This window comes from Somniosus microcephalus, chromosome 3 (genome assembly GCF_052327205.1).
Source record: "Somniosus microcephalus isolate GS21.2 chromosome 3, FLI_Smic_1.0, whole genome shotgun sequence".
Classification (NCBI taxonomy): domain Eukaryota; kingdom Metazoa; phylum Chordata; class Chondrichthyes; order Squaliformes; family Somniosidae; genus Somniosus; species Somniosus microcephalus.
In genome coordinates, this window is record NC_140989.1 from 166,073,416 (window position 1) to 166,087,311 (window position 13,896).

The 13,896-nt window shown below is 52.9% G+C and overlaps 1 protein-coding gene across 1 annotated transcript in view; it reads right to left on the bottom strand.

Moving 5' to 3' along the window:
- The window catches only part of adgb (androglobin), a 399,345-nt gene that overhangs the window by 366,707 nt on the left and 18,742 nt on the right, over positions 1-13,896 (bottom strand). The window contains exon 2 of the mRNA XM_085981859.1: positions 12,692-12,866. Coding sequence (XP_085837985.1) covers positions 12,692-12,866 — 175 coding nt within the window. The remainder of the gene's footprint in view (positions 1-12,691; positions 12,867-13,896) is intronic.

A 13,896-nucleotide genomic window follows, 5' to 3' on the forward strand; every position in this document is an offset into this window, starting at 1 on the left:
GGGGTGAGAGAAGAGAGCGACGGGGGGAGAGAGGCGGGAGAGAGAGAGCGACGGGGGGCAAGAGAGAGAGCGACGGGGGGCAGAGAGAAGAGCGACGGGGGGCAAGAGAGAGAGCGACGGGGGGCAAGAGAGAGAGCGACGGGGGGCAAGAGAGAGAGCGACGGGGGGGGCAAGAGAGAGGAGCGACGGGGGGCAAGAGAGAGAGCGACGGGGGGCAAGAGAGAGAGCGACGGGGGGCAAGAGAGAGAGCGACGGGGGGCAAGAGAGAGAGCGACGGGGGCAAGAGAGAGAGCGACGGGGGCAAGAGAGAGAGCGACGGGGGGCAAGAGAGAGAGCGACGGGGGGCAAGAGAGAGAGCGACGGGGGGCAGAGAAGAGCGACGGGGGGCAAGAGAGAGAGCGACGGGGGGCAAGAGAGAGAGCGACGGGGGGCAAGAGAGAGAGCGACGGGGGGCAAGAGAGAGAGCGACGGGGGGCAAGAGAGAGAGCGACGGGGGGCAAGAGAGAGAGCGAACGGGGGGCAAGAGAGAGAGCGACGGGGGGCAAGAGAGAGAGCGAGGCGGGGGCAAGAGAGAGAGCGACGGGGGGCAAGAGAGAGAGCGACGGGGGGCAAGAGAGAGAGCGACGGGGGCAAGAGAGAGAGCGACGGGGGCAAGAGAGAGAGCGACGGGGGGCAAGAGAGAGAGCGACGGGGGGCAAGAGAGAGAGCGACGGGGGGCAAGAGAGAGAGCGACGGGGGGCAAGAGAGAGAGCGACGGGGGCAAGAGAGAGAGCGACGGGGGGGCAAGAGAGAGAGCGACGGGGGGCAAGAGAGGAGAGCGACGGGGGGCAAGAGAGAGAGCGACGGGGGCAAGAGAGAGAGCGACGGGGGCAAGAGAGAGAGCGACGGGGGGGGAAGAGAGAGAGCGACGGGGGGGAAGAGAGAGAGCGACTGGGGGGAAGAGAGAGAGCGACTGGGGGGGAAGAGAGAGAGCGACTGGGGGGAAGAGAGAGAGCGACTGGGGGGAAGAGAGAGAGCGACTGGGGGAAGAGAGAGAGCGACTGGGGGGAAGAGAGAGAGCGACTGGGGGGAAGAGAGAGAGCGACTGGGGGGGAAGAGAGAGAGCGACTGGGGGGGAAGAGAGAGAGCGACGGGGAGAAGAGAGAGAGCGACGGGGGGGAAGAGAGAGAGCGACGGGGGGGAAGAGAGAGAGCGACGGGGGGGAAGAGAGAGAGCGCGACGGGGGGGAAGAGAGAGAGCGACGGGGGGGAAGAGAGAGAGCGACGGGGGGGAAGAGAGAGAGCGACGGGGGGGGAAGAGAGAGAGCGACGGGGGGAAGAGAGAGAGCGACGGGGGGGGAAGAGAGAGAGCGACGGGGGGGAAGAGAGAGAGCGACGGGGGGGAAGAGAGAGAGCGACGGGGGGGGAAGAGAGAGAGCGACGGGGGGGGAGAGAGAGAGCGACGGGGGGGAAGAGAGAGAGCGACGGGGGGGAAGAGAGAGAGCGACGGGGGGGAAGAGAGAGAGCGACGGGGGGAAGAGAGAGAGCGACTGGGGGGAAGAGAGAGAGCGACTGGGGGGAAGAGAGAGAGCGACTGGGGGAGAGAGAGAGCGACTGGGGGGAAGAGAGAGAGCGACGGGGGAAGAGGGAGAGCGACGGGGGGAAGAGAGAGAGCGACGGGGGGGAAGAGGGAGAGCGACGGGGGGAAGAGGGAGAGCGACGGGGGGGAACAGAGGAGAGCGACGGGGGGGAACAGAGAGAGCGACGGGGGGGAACAGAGAGAGCGACGGGGGGGAACAGAGAGAGCGACGGGGGGGAACAGAGAGAGCGACGGGGGGAACAGAGAGAGCGACGGGGGGGAACAGAGAGAGCGACGGGGGGGAACAGAGAGAGCGACGGGGGGAACAGAGAGAGCGACGGGGGGGAACAGAGAGAGAGCGACCGGGGGGGAACAGAGAGAGCGACGGGGGGGAACAGAGAGAGCGACGGGGGGAACAGAGAGAGCGACGGGGGGAACAGAGAGAGCGACGGGGGGGAACAGAGAGAGCGACGGGGGGGGAAGAGAGAGAGCGACGGGGGGGAAGAGAGAGAGCAACTGGGGGGAAGAGAGAGAGCGACGGGGGGGGAAGAGAGAGAGCGACTGGGGGGGGAAGAGAGAGAGGGGCAGGGGGGAAGAGAGAGAGCGACGGGGGGAAGAGAGGGAGCGACGGGGGGAAGAGAGAGAGCGACGGGGGGGAAAGAGAGAGAGCGACGGGGGGGAAGAGAGAGAGCGACGGGGGGAAGAGAGAGAGCGACGGGGGGGAAGAGAGAGAGCGACGGGGGGGAAGAGAGAGAGCGACGGGGGGGGAAGAGAGAGAGAGCGACTGGGGGGGGGGAAGAGAGAGAGTGAGCGACTGGGGGGAAGAGAGAGAGCGACGGGGGGAGTGGGCTGTGGTGGGGGGAGTGGAGGGGGGAGTGGAGGGGGGAGGGGAGGGGGAGAGGGAGTGGGGGAAGGGGAAGGGGGGGAGGAGTGGGGGAAGGGGGAGGAGGGAGGAGGAGTGGGGGAGAGGGGAGCAGGGAGGGGGAGTGGGGGAAGGGGGGAGGAGTAGGGGAAGGGGAGGGGGAGGAGTAGGGGAAGGGGAGGAGGAGGAGGGAGGGGAAGGGGGAGGAGGGGGAGTGGGGGAAGGGGGGGCGATGAGGGGGAGGCAGGGGGGAAGGGGGATGGAGGAGACGGAGGGAAGGGGAGGGGAGGGGAGGAGGGGGAAGGGGAGGGGGGGAAGGGGAGGGGAGGGGAGGGGGAAGGAGAAGGGAGGGGAGGGAGGGAAGGGAGGGGGGAAGTGGGGGGGGTAGGGGGAGGGGAAGGGGGAAGTGGGGGGGTAGGGGAGGGGAAGGGGGGAGGGGTAGGAGCTGTGGGGGGAGGGGTAGGAGCTGTGGAGGGAAGGGGGGAAGGGGAAAGGGGGGAGGGAGGGGGTGAAGGGGGGAGAGAGGGGGTGAGGGGGGGTGGTGGTGAGGGGGAAGGAGGGTGCGGAGGGGGTGTGGGGAGGGGGAGAAGTGGGTGTGGGGGGAAGGGGTGAGGTGGGCAGAGGGGTGGAAGGGGGGAAGGGGGGGGTGTGGGGGGTGGAAATGGAGGGGGGGAGATAAACTTAAAGTACAGGAAACTTTGTGCTATCCAGCACCCACCGTCTCCAGAGTTAATGCTGAGAGATATGGAGATTCTTATCTACGTATTTGACAACAAACACTGTTGCTTAGCAACAGCTTCTAAACACTGGGTGTGGCCCTAAAGCTCTGTAGCTAAAGCTGTTGCTGTAGCTGCAGACCTTGCACAGCTTGACTGTTCAAACAAAGCTAAAAAAAGAATAAAAAACAGCTGCTGATTTTTGCCACTGGCTCCAGATTGCCGGATAGCTCACCTCCGGATAGCACAAAGTTTCCTGTACTTATAAAACATTTTTGGTAAATCTTTCTATAACATACACTTTACAACCTCACCAATCTTTTTATTAAAAAAGGGGTGTTCACCTCAGTGTGTTTTATCACAAACAATGGCCGCCGCTTGCTTTTCAGTTGGAAAGATTAGGCCCCGCCCACACAGTCGATTGTCTGTGCCGGTCACCAGTACCCGATTGGAGAACAGAAGCCCCACCCACTCTCTGTTGCTGTACTAAGATGGCCGCGCATGCACTCTGTTACACACTGAATCAAAATGGCGTCGCACTGAAACTTTTCGCCCTCCTTGACAAAGATGGCTGCCGTTAACCTGGGGCTGTCAGCAGAAGAAATTTCCTCAGCTGCAAACACAGGATCTTCAGATTGTTATTCGGGGCTTGCGACCTACCCCAGTTGTTTATGAAGCCTCCACCCCAGTTGTTTATGAAGCCTCCCCACCTACTGACCCCGGGAATGGAGCTGAGGCAGCACACCCTCTCTCCTCTGCCAGTGTTTGTCTCTGTCTAGGCCGGGAGCCTGGGTCTAGAGTTGCACTGCTGGCAGTTGGAGAAGCCTAGGCCCCGGGCCTGGAAAAACGGTGAAAGGTAGGAGAATTATAGAGGTTAGAGAAAAGATTTACAAATTAATTAACTTTTTTAAAAACAATTTGTGTTTTAAAAGCAGCTTTTTTTTTTGCTGGAAATGTAGATTTGAAAAGAAACATGCAGAAAGCGGGAAAAAGAAATGAAAAGTTTGGAATCAAGATGGCGGCGACTCACCTCGGTTCAGAACGATAAGGCCCGCCCACACACGCACCGATAGGTCGGCCATCAGGTCACCGAAGCGTAGGATTGGTCAATCGTCCCATCACTCGACCGTAGGAGGGCCTGCCCGCACGCGCCAGGAACCCGGCGTACGATTGGTCGACCTCGAGGTCACTCTATCGCTAATGAGAGGATAATGAGATGCTAATGAGCGGAATTTTGAACGTTTTTCGGATACCGCGTGCGCGATTTTTGTCCGGCCGAAACTTCAATAGGCTTACGACCGTTTTGGAACGGTAAGCTTTCTTTCAACATAACGCACGCGTAGGTACGCTCTATAACCTTCGAGCGCATAGCCGGACAGACGCACACGTGAGGACAGACAGATAGACAGACAGACAGACAGATAGAAGACTAGCTGGAGTGCCCGGCGGTGCCGAGGCTTTTTCGAGGGCATGTTGTTGGAAGAGAGAGAGCGACTGGGGGGGGAAGAGAGAGAGCGACTGGGGGGGGTGGAAGAGAGAAAGCGACTGGGGGGAAGAGAGAGAGCGACTGGGGGGGGAAGAGAGAGAGCGACTGGGGGGGAAGAGAGAGAGCGACTGGGGGGGAAGAGAGAGAGCGACTGGGGGGGAAGAGAGAGAGCGACTGGGGGGGGAAGAGAGAGAGCGACTGGGGGGGAAGAGAGAGCGCGACTGGGGGGAAGAGAGAGAGCGACTGGGGGGGAAGAGAGAGCGCGAGTGGGGGGAAGAGAGAGAGCGACTGGGGGGAAGAGAGAGCGACTGGGGGGGAAGAGAGAGAGCGACTGGGGGGAAGAGAAAGAGCGACTGGGGGGGAAGAGAGAGAGCGACGGGGGGGAAGAGAGAGAGCGACTGGGGGGGAAGAGAGAGAGCGACTGGGGGGAAGAGAGAGAGCGACTGGGGGGGAAGAGAGAGCGCGACTGGGGGGGGAAGAGAGCGCGCGACTGGGGGGGAAGAGAGAGAGCGACTGGGGGGGAAGAGAGAGAGCGACTGGGGGGGAAGAGAGAGAGCGACTGGGGGGGAAGAGAGAGAGCGACTGGGGGGAAGAGGGAGAGCGACTGGGGGGGATGAGTGAGAGCGACTGGGGGAAGAGAGAGCGCGACTGGGGGAAGAGAGAGCGACTGGGGGGAAGAGAGAGAGCGACTGGGGGAAGAGAGCGCGCGACTGGGGGGGAAGAGAGACAGCGAGAAAGAGGGGAGGGGGAGGGGGGAGAGGGGGAGGGGGAGGGGGGAGGGGGAGGAGGGGGGAGGGAGGGGGGGAGGGAGGGAGGGGGGAGGAGGGAGGGGGGAGGGGGCGGAGGGGGGGAGAGGGAGTGGGAGGGAGGGGGGCAGGGGGGAGGGAGGGGCGAGGGGGGAGGTAGGGAGGCGGGGGGAGGCGGGGGTGGAGGGGGGAGGGGGAGGAGGCGGGGGGGGGAAGGGGGCCTGAGACGGCCGATTGCGGCTGGCCAGGCCCGGTTGCCTTGGTAACCCTCCTCCCCTCTCTGCCTCCCGATCTCCGGGCCTGGGCGGCCGATTGCGGCTGGCGAGCCGGTTGCCGGGGTAACCCTCTCCACTCCCCCTCCCCTCCCGAGCCCCGGTTGCCTTGGTAACCCTCCTCCCCTCTCCGCCTCCCGACCTCTGGGGGGGAAGGGGGGCTGGGTTTGTGGGGGGGAAAGGGTGGAAAGGGAGGGGGAGAGACACAAATGTATGTTTCGTACCAAACGCCTTGCCATTCTTGGCTGTGTAGTGGAGAACGGAGTCATCGGCCCCGACCCCGACAGGATGCGCCCCCTTATGGAGCTCCCCTCCCCCACTGCCAAAAAGCACTGAAGAGATGCCTCGGGTTTTTCTCGTACTATGCTCAGTGGGTGCCGAAATATGCGGACAAAGCCAGACCCCTCATCAAGTCCACCTCCTTCCCCCTGACAGCAGAGGCCTGTGCAGCCTTCACTCTCATAAAAGGAGATATTGCGAAGGGACATCCCTTCCCTTCCATACAGGCATAACTGTGACAAGCAGTCAAATACTAACGGAAAACAGCTACTACAGCTCTGTCGAAACCTGGGTCTGTACATTGTCAATGGTAGGTTCATAGGAGACCTCCTAGGAAGATCGGCCTATTGCTCACCTCTTGGCTGCAGCACAGTAGACTATATGATTACAGATTTAGACCCATCCTCTTTCAGAGCATTCACAGTCAAACCACAAACAACACTGTCAGATCACAGTCAAATTACTATGTATCTCAAAAAGACAGAAACAAACAACATAGAAACACAACCCAGTAAACTGTACAACACCAAAAAATCGTACAGATGGGCCAAAAACGACACGGAAAAATACCAGAAAACAATTAGCAATGCATCAACTCAAGCTCTCTTAGACACCTTTCTGGATAACATATACACTCAAAATAAAGGCGGCGTAAACCGGGCAGTTATTAACCTAAACAATATTTTTGATAATTTGGCAACAAGTGCAAACTTGAAAGCTCGCAAGAACAAACCCAAAACAAAAAACTATGAAAAATGGTTTGACCCAGATTGCCATAACATGAGGAAAAAACTTAGAAAAATATCAAACCAAAAACACAGACATCCAGAAAACGAGGAATTACGCCTTACTTATTGTCAGACACTAACACAATACAGAAACACACTCAGAACCAAAAAAGAGCAATATATTAAGAACACACTCAGCTCCACGGAAGAATCCATTGATTCCAATTGTTTCTGGGACAACTTGAATACACTACACAAAAAACAACACGACGATTTGGCCATTCAAAATGGGGACACATGGTAAACCACTTTGAAAAATTATACCAGAAAAACACACTAAGACCAGAGCAACACCAAATATGCAAAAAAACTGGAAAAGCTAGAAATGGCCATAAAAGATAACCAAAACCCGCTAGACGCCATAATAACAGAAAAAGAACTTCTTGAAAAACTCAAGGACCTGCGACCAGGAAAAGCTTGCGGGACAGACGGCATACGAAACGAGATGATTAAACACACAGACGACAAAATGAAACGGGCTATCCTAAAACTCTTCAACTTGGTTCTGAGTGTCGGTTATTTCCCTGATATCTGGAACAAAGGACTCATAACGCCCATATACAAAAGTGGGGACAAAATCGACCCAAACAACTATCGAGGCATCTGTGTAAACAGTAACCTGGGGAAGGTATTCTGTAGCATCATAAACAAAAGACTTATAAACTTCCTTGAGGAGCACAATGTCTTGAGTAAAAGCCAAATTGGATTCCTGCCAAACTATAGAACATCCGATCATATCTTCACCCTACAGACCCTAATTGACAAACACGTTCACCATAACAAAAGCAAAATCTACGCATGCTTTGTAGATTTCCAGAAGGCTTTCGACTCCATCTGGCATGACGGTTTATTCCTGAAACTTATCGAAAGTGGGGTAGGAGGGAAAACATATGATGTAATTAAATCAATGTATACAAACAGCAAATGTGCAGTTAAAATTGGAGACAAACAAACAAAATACTTCCCACAGGGGCGGGGGGTGACGCAGGGCTCGCCAATCTCACCGACACTCTTTAATATTTACATAAATGGATTGGCAAAACTACTTGAACAATCTACAGCACCCGGCCTCACCCTATATGAATCCAAGGTTAAATTCCTCCTCTATGCAGACGACCTGGTTCTGCTGTCACCAACTAAGGAGGGTCTACAGCAGAACCTGGACCTGCTGGAGTCGTACTGCCAGACTTGGACCCTGACAATAAATCCCAAAAAAAACAAAGTCCTTGTGTTCCAGCAAAGATCCAAACATCAGGGACCCAAAATAAATTTCACAGTAGGAACAACCAAAATTGAACAAACCACTAACTACACATACTTGGGCTTAAAAATCAGTTCTACGGGAAACTTCAAACTGGCTGTGAATGAACTGAAAGAGAAAGCAAGAAGGGCTTTCTATGCCATCAAAAAATCAATCCAAATAGAAATCCCAATTAGCATTTGGCTCAAAATTTTCAAATCAGTAATTGAACCAATTGCACTCTATGGCAGTGAGGTATGGGGACCGCTAACACAACAAGAATTTGCAAAATGGGACAAACACCCAATTGAGATCCTACATGCAGAATTCTGTAAAAGTATCCTCCGGACTCAAAGGAAAACAGTAAACAATGCATGCAGGGCGGAACTAGGCCAATATCCATTAATAATCACTATCCAAAAAAGAGCCACCAAATTTTGGAATCACCTACAAATGAGCAACCCCCAATGCTATCACTACGACGCCCTGAAATGCCAAGAGCTGACCATAAAGAAGAATACCCTCAGTCAACTAGTCCTGGGACTCAGTGAAGTAACTACTAACAATACTAACAATAACCAGCCCCAGGACAGTGACAGGGTAACACAAAGAATTCGACCCAACACAATCGTCGCTAAGCAAAAGGAAAAATATCTGACATATTGGGCAGAAACAACAAAAACCCTAAGTAAACTCAATTGCTACTTGGCCCTAAACAGACAATACAACATAGCTGATTACCTGACCATGGTAAAGGATAACAAACTGAGAAGAACCTTGACAAGGTACAGACTTAGCGAACATAGCCTAGCGATCGAAAAAGGCAGACACAGGCAGACCAGGCTGCCAAGCGAAGACAGGATATGCGCTCACTGCAGTCAGGGAGTAGTAGAGACAGAGATGCACTTCCTCACAGCCTGTGGAAAATATCAGGGCATCAGGGAGAATTTCTACCAAAAATTCTCACAAATATGCCCTGAATTCAGAAATCTGAATGACAACCAAAAACTCCCATTCCTACTGGGGGAGGAGAGAAGCTGTGTAACACTGGCGGCACACTATGTTACAGCTTGCCATGAACAGTGGGACAACCAGTAAACTAAGAAAAGAGTGTATATAAACAAGGCGAATGTGTATTTATACACTCAGGGATATACCTGTTTATACACTGTATGAATAGAACTGCGTTTATGTGTTCAACCATAAATGTTATTTTTGATGCTTTGGCAACATAAGATGTACCTTATCATGCCAATAAAGCGATTTGAATTTGAAAGGGAGGGGGAAAGGGATGGGGGGAAGGGATGGTTTTGGGGGGGAAAGGGGGGGGGAAGGGAGGGGGGAAGGGAGGGGGAAAGGGAGGGGGAAAGGGAGGGGGGGAAAGGGAGGTGGGGTGAAAGGGAGTGGGAGGAGCAAGGGGTGGGGAAACATGAAACTTAAAGTACTTATAAAACATTTTTGGTAAATCTTTCTATAACATGCACTTTACAACCTCACCAATCTTTTTATTAAAAAAGGGGTGCTCACCTCTCAGTGTCATAGAGTCATAGAGTAATACAGCACAGATAGAGGCCCTTCGGCCCATCGTGTCCATGCCGGCCATCAAGCCCTGTCTAATCTAATCCCATATTCCAGCATTTGGCCCGTAGCCTTGTATGCTATGGCATTTCAAATGCTCATCCAAATGCTTCTTAAATGTTGTGAGGGTTTCTGCCTCCACAACCCTTTCAGGCAGTGAGTTCCAGACTCCAACCACCCTCTGGGTGAAAAAGTTCTTTCTCAAATCCCCTCTAAACCTCCCTCCCTTTACCTTGAATCTATGCCCCCTAGTTATTGACCCCTCTACTAAGGGGAAAAGCTCCTCAGCATCCATCCTATCTATGCCCCTCACAATTTTGTACACCTCAATCATGTCCCCCCTCAGCCTCCTCTGCTCCAAGGAAAACAAACCCAATCTGCCCAGTCTCTCTTCATAGCTGAAGCGCTCCAGCCCTGGTAACATCCTGGTGAACCTCCTCTGCACCCTCTCTAACGCGATCACATCTTTCCTGTAGTGTGGCGACCAGAACTGCACACAGTATTCCAGCTGTGGCCTAACCAGTGTTTTATACAGCTCCATCATAACCTCCTTGCTCTTATATTCTATGCCTCGGCTAATGAAGGCAAGTATCCCATATGCCTTTTTTACCACCTTATCCACCTGTTCCGCCGCCTTCAGGGATCTGTGTACCTGCACACCCAGATCCCTCTGACCCTCCGTCTTGCCTAGGGTCTTACCATTCATTGTGTATTCCCTTGCCTTGTTAGACCCCCCAAAGTGCATCACCTCGCACTTTTCCGGTTAAATTCCATTTGCCACTGTTCCGCCCATCTGACCAACCCATCTATATCGTTCTGCAGACTGAGGCTACCCTCCTCGCTATTTACCACCCCTACCAATTTTAGTATCATCCGCGAATTTACTGATCATACCCTTTACATTCATATCCAAGTCATTAATGTAGACCACAAACAGCAAGGGACCCAGCACCGATCCCTGTGGTACCCCACTGGCCACAGGTTTCCAGTCACAAAAACAACCTTCGACCATCACCCTCTGCCTTCTGCCACTAAGCCAGTTTTGTATCCAATGTGCCAAGGCACCCTGGATTCCATGGGCTCTTACCTTCTTGACCAGTCTCCTGTGCGGGACTTTATCGAAGGCCTTACTGAAATCCATGTATACCACATCCACTGCGTTACCCTCATCCACACACCTAGTCACCCCCTCAAAAAATTCAATCAAATTAGTCAGACATGATCTTCCCTTGACAAAGCCATGTTGACTATCCCTGATTAATCCTTGCCTCTCCAAGTGGAGACAAATTTTGTCCCTCAGGATTTTTTCCAGTAATTTTCCTACCACTGATGTTAGGCTCACTGGCCTGTAGTTCCCCGGTTTTTCCCTACTACCCTTCTTGAATAATGGTACTACATTAGCGGTTCTCCAGTCCTCTGGCACATCCCCTGTGGCCAGAGAGGTCCTGAATATATGTGTTAGAGCCCCCGCAATCTCCTCCTTTGCCTCACACAGCAGCCTGGGGTACATTTCATCGGGGCCTGGGGATTTATCCATTTTTAGGCCAGCTAAAACCGCCAATACCTCCTCCCTCTCGATGTTAATATGTTCGAGCATATCACAGTCCCCCCGCCCTATTTCTATGTCTACGTCGTCCTTCTCCATAGTGAAAACAGATGCAAAAAATTCATTTAGAACCCCTCCTACATCTTCCGGCTCCACACACAGATTGCCACTTTTGTCCCTAATGGGCCCTATTTTTTCCCTAGTTATCCTTTGTGTGTTGTATCACAAACAATGGCCGCCGCTTGCTTTTCAGTTGGAAAGATTAGGCCCCGCCCACACAGTCGATTGTCTGTCTCCGTCACCAGCACCCGATTTGGAGCACAGAAGCCCCACCCACTCTATGTTCCTGTACTAAGATGGCCGCGCATGCACTCTGTTACACACTGAATCAAAATGGCGTCACACTGAAACTTTTCGCCCTCCTTGACAAAGATGGCTGCCATTAACCTGGGGCTGTCAGCAGAAGAAATTTCCTCAGCTGCAAACACAGGATCTTCAGGTTATTATTCGGGGCTTGCGACCTACCCCAGTTGCTTATGAAGCCTCCCCACCTACTGACCTCGGGAATGGAGCCGAGGCAGCACACCCTCTCCCCTCTGGCAGTGTTTGTCTCTGTCTAGGCTGGGAGCCTGGGTCTAGAGTTGCACTGCTGGCAGTTGGAGAAGCCTAGGCCCTGGGCCTGGAAAAACAGTGAAAGGTAGGAGAATTATAGAGGTTAGAGAAAAGATTTACAAATTAATTAACTTTTTTTTAAAACAATTTGTGTATTAAAAGCAACTTTTTTTTTGCTGGAAATGTAGATTTGAAAAGAAACATGCAGAAAGCGGGAAAAAGAAAATAAAAGTTTGGAATCAAGATGGCGGCGACTCACCTCGGTTCAGAACGATAAGGCCCGCCCACACACGCACCGATTGGTCGACCGTCAGGTCACCGAAGCGTAGGATTGGTCAATCGTCCCGTCACTCGACTGTAGGAGGGCCCGCCTGCACGCGCCAGGAACCCGGCGTACGATTGGTCGACCTCGACGTCACTCTATTGCTAATGAGCAGATAATGAGATGCTAATGAGCGGAATTTTGAACGTTTTTTGGATACCGTGGGCGCAATTTTTGTCCGGCCGAAACGTAAATACGCTTACGACCGTTTTGGAATCGTAAGCTTTCTTTTGATGTAATGCACGTGTAGGTACGCTCTATAACTTTAGAGTGTATAGCCGGACAGACACACACCGAAGGACAGACAGACAGACAGATGTATCCGTTTATATATATAGATAGATAAGTTGCTGTTGGAGGTGGGAGTGGGGGTGGTGTTGGAAGAACAATGGATGGAATTGTAAAAGAGAACAGCTCAATCGGGGCCTGCCAGCCCTGAAATCATGTCGGTCAACATCTGAAACTAGCTCATTTCCAGTCCATCCTGTTTTCTTGGATTCCTTGTTTCATTCATTTTCAATGTATCTCAAATCAGCTCCTGACCACAAATGGTCTCCCTAAAATTACGAGCTTTCAAGTTCACAAGACAAAACCGTCCCATAATGTGAAGTTATATGAATGCAACATGAAGACATTGAGAATTTAAAGAGTAAACAATTTTAGTTGTTAAACTTAAAATAACAATACCTTTTGGATCAGCTATTGGAATAGTACGAATTTGTGGTCGGATGAGCTTCCATCGTGGAACCTGAGAGACCTCCGGTGGGTTTACGAGGGGACAAGACCTGGTCCTTGTAACCAGTATTGGGTGGCTATACATGTGGGAAAGTCCATAGTGTCGCAACTTCTCTGAGGAGTCAACCTACAAGGTGCAGAAGAACCGCGTAAAGTCACTGAACCGAAACAAAACCTTGGTGTGCATGTACATAGATCCCTGAACACAGCAGGACAGGTAGATAAGGTGGTTAAAAAGGCATATGGGATACTTGCCTTCATTAGCCGAGGCATAGAATATAAGAGCAGGGAGGTAATGATGGAGTTGTACAAAATGCTAGTTAGGACACAGCTAGAATACTGTGTGCACTTCTGGTCGCCACACTATAGGAAGGATGTGATTGCATTGGAGAGGGTGCAGAGGAGATTCACCAGGATGTTACCTGGGCTGGAGCGCTTCAGCTATGAAGAGAGACTGGACAGGCTGGGGTTGTTTTCCTTAGAGCCGAGAAGGCTGAGGGGGGGCCTGATTGAGGTGTACAAAATTGTGAGGGGCATAGATAGGGTAGATAGAAAGGAACTTTTCCTCTTAGTAGAGGGGTTAATAACCAAGGGGCATAGTTTCAAGGTAAGGGGCAGGAGGTTTGGAGGGGATTTGAGGAAAAACCTTTTCACCCAGAGGGTGGTTGGAATCTGGAACTCACTGCCTGAAAGGGTGGTAGAGGCAGGAACCCTCACAACATTCAAGAAGCATTTAGATGAGTACTTGAAACGCCATCGCATACAACGCTACGGACCAAGTGCTGGAAAATGGGATTAGAATAGACAGGGCTTGATGGCCGGCGGGGACAAGATAGGCCGAAGGGCCTCTTTCTGTGCTGTATGACTATGAAAACATGGGTTGGGTATGGTAGTGTAGTGGTTGTAGTCCTCGGGATTTGGAGGTTGTAGGATTGATCCCTCCCCCCCCCCCCCCCCCATGGTAAAAATATTGGACTATGAAATATAAAAACCCAGAACTGCAGAGCCTGCAAATAGGGCTCGGCAATAAAGGGTTAATTCAAACATTGCAGCCGAAACTACGAATGTAAAATCTTCACAAGAACATCCGCATATTCATGTACCTTAAGGGGTTACATTGTCCACCTTAGACCATGGCCCCCGAATAACTAGTTTCA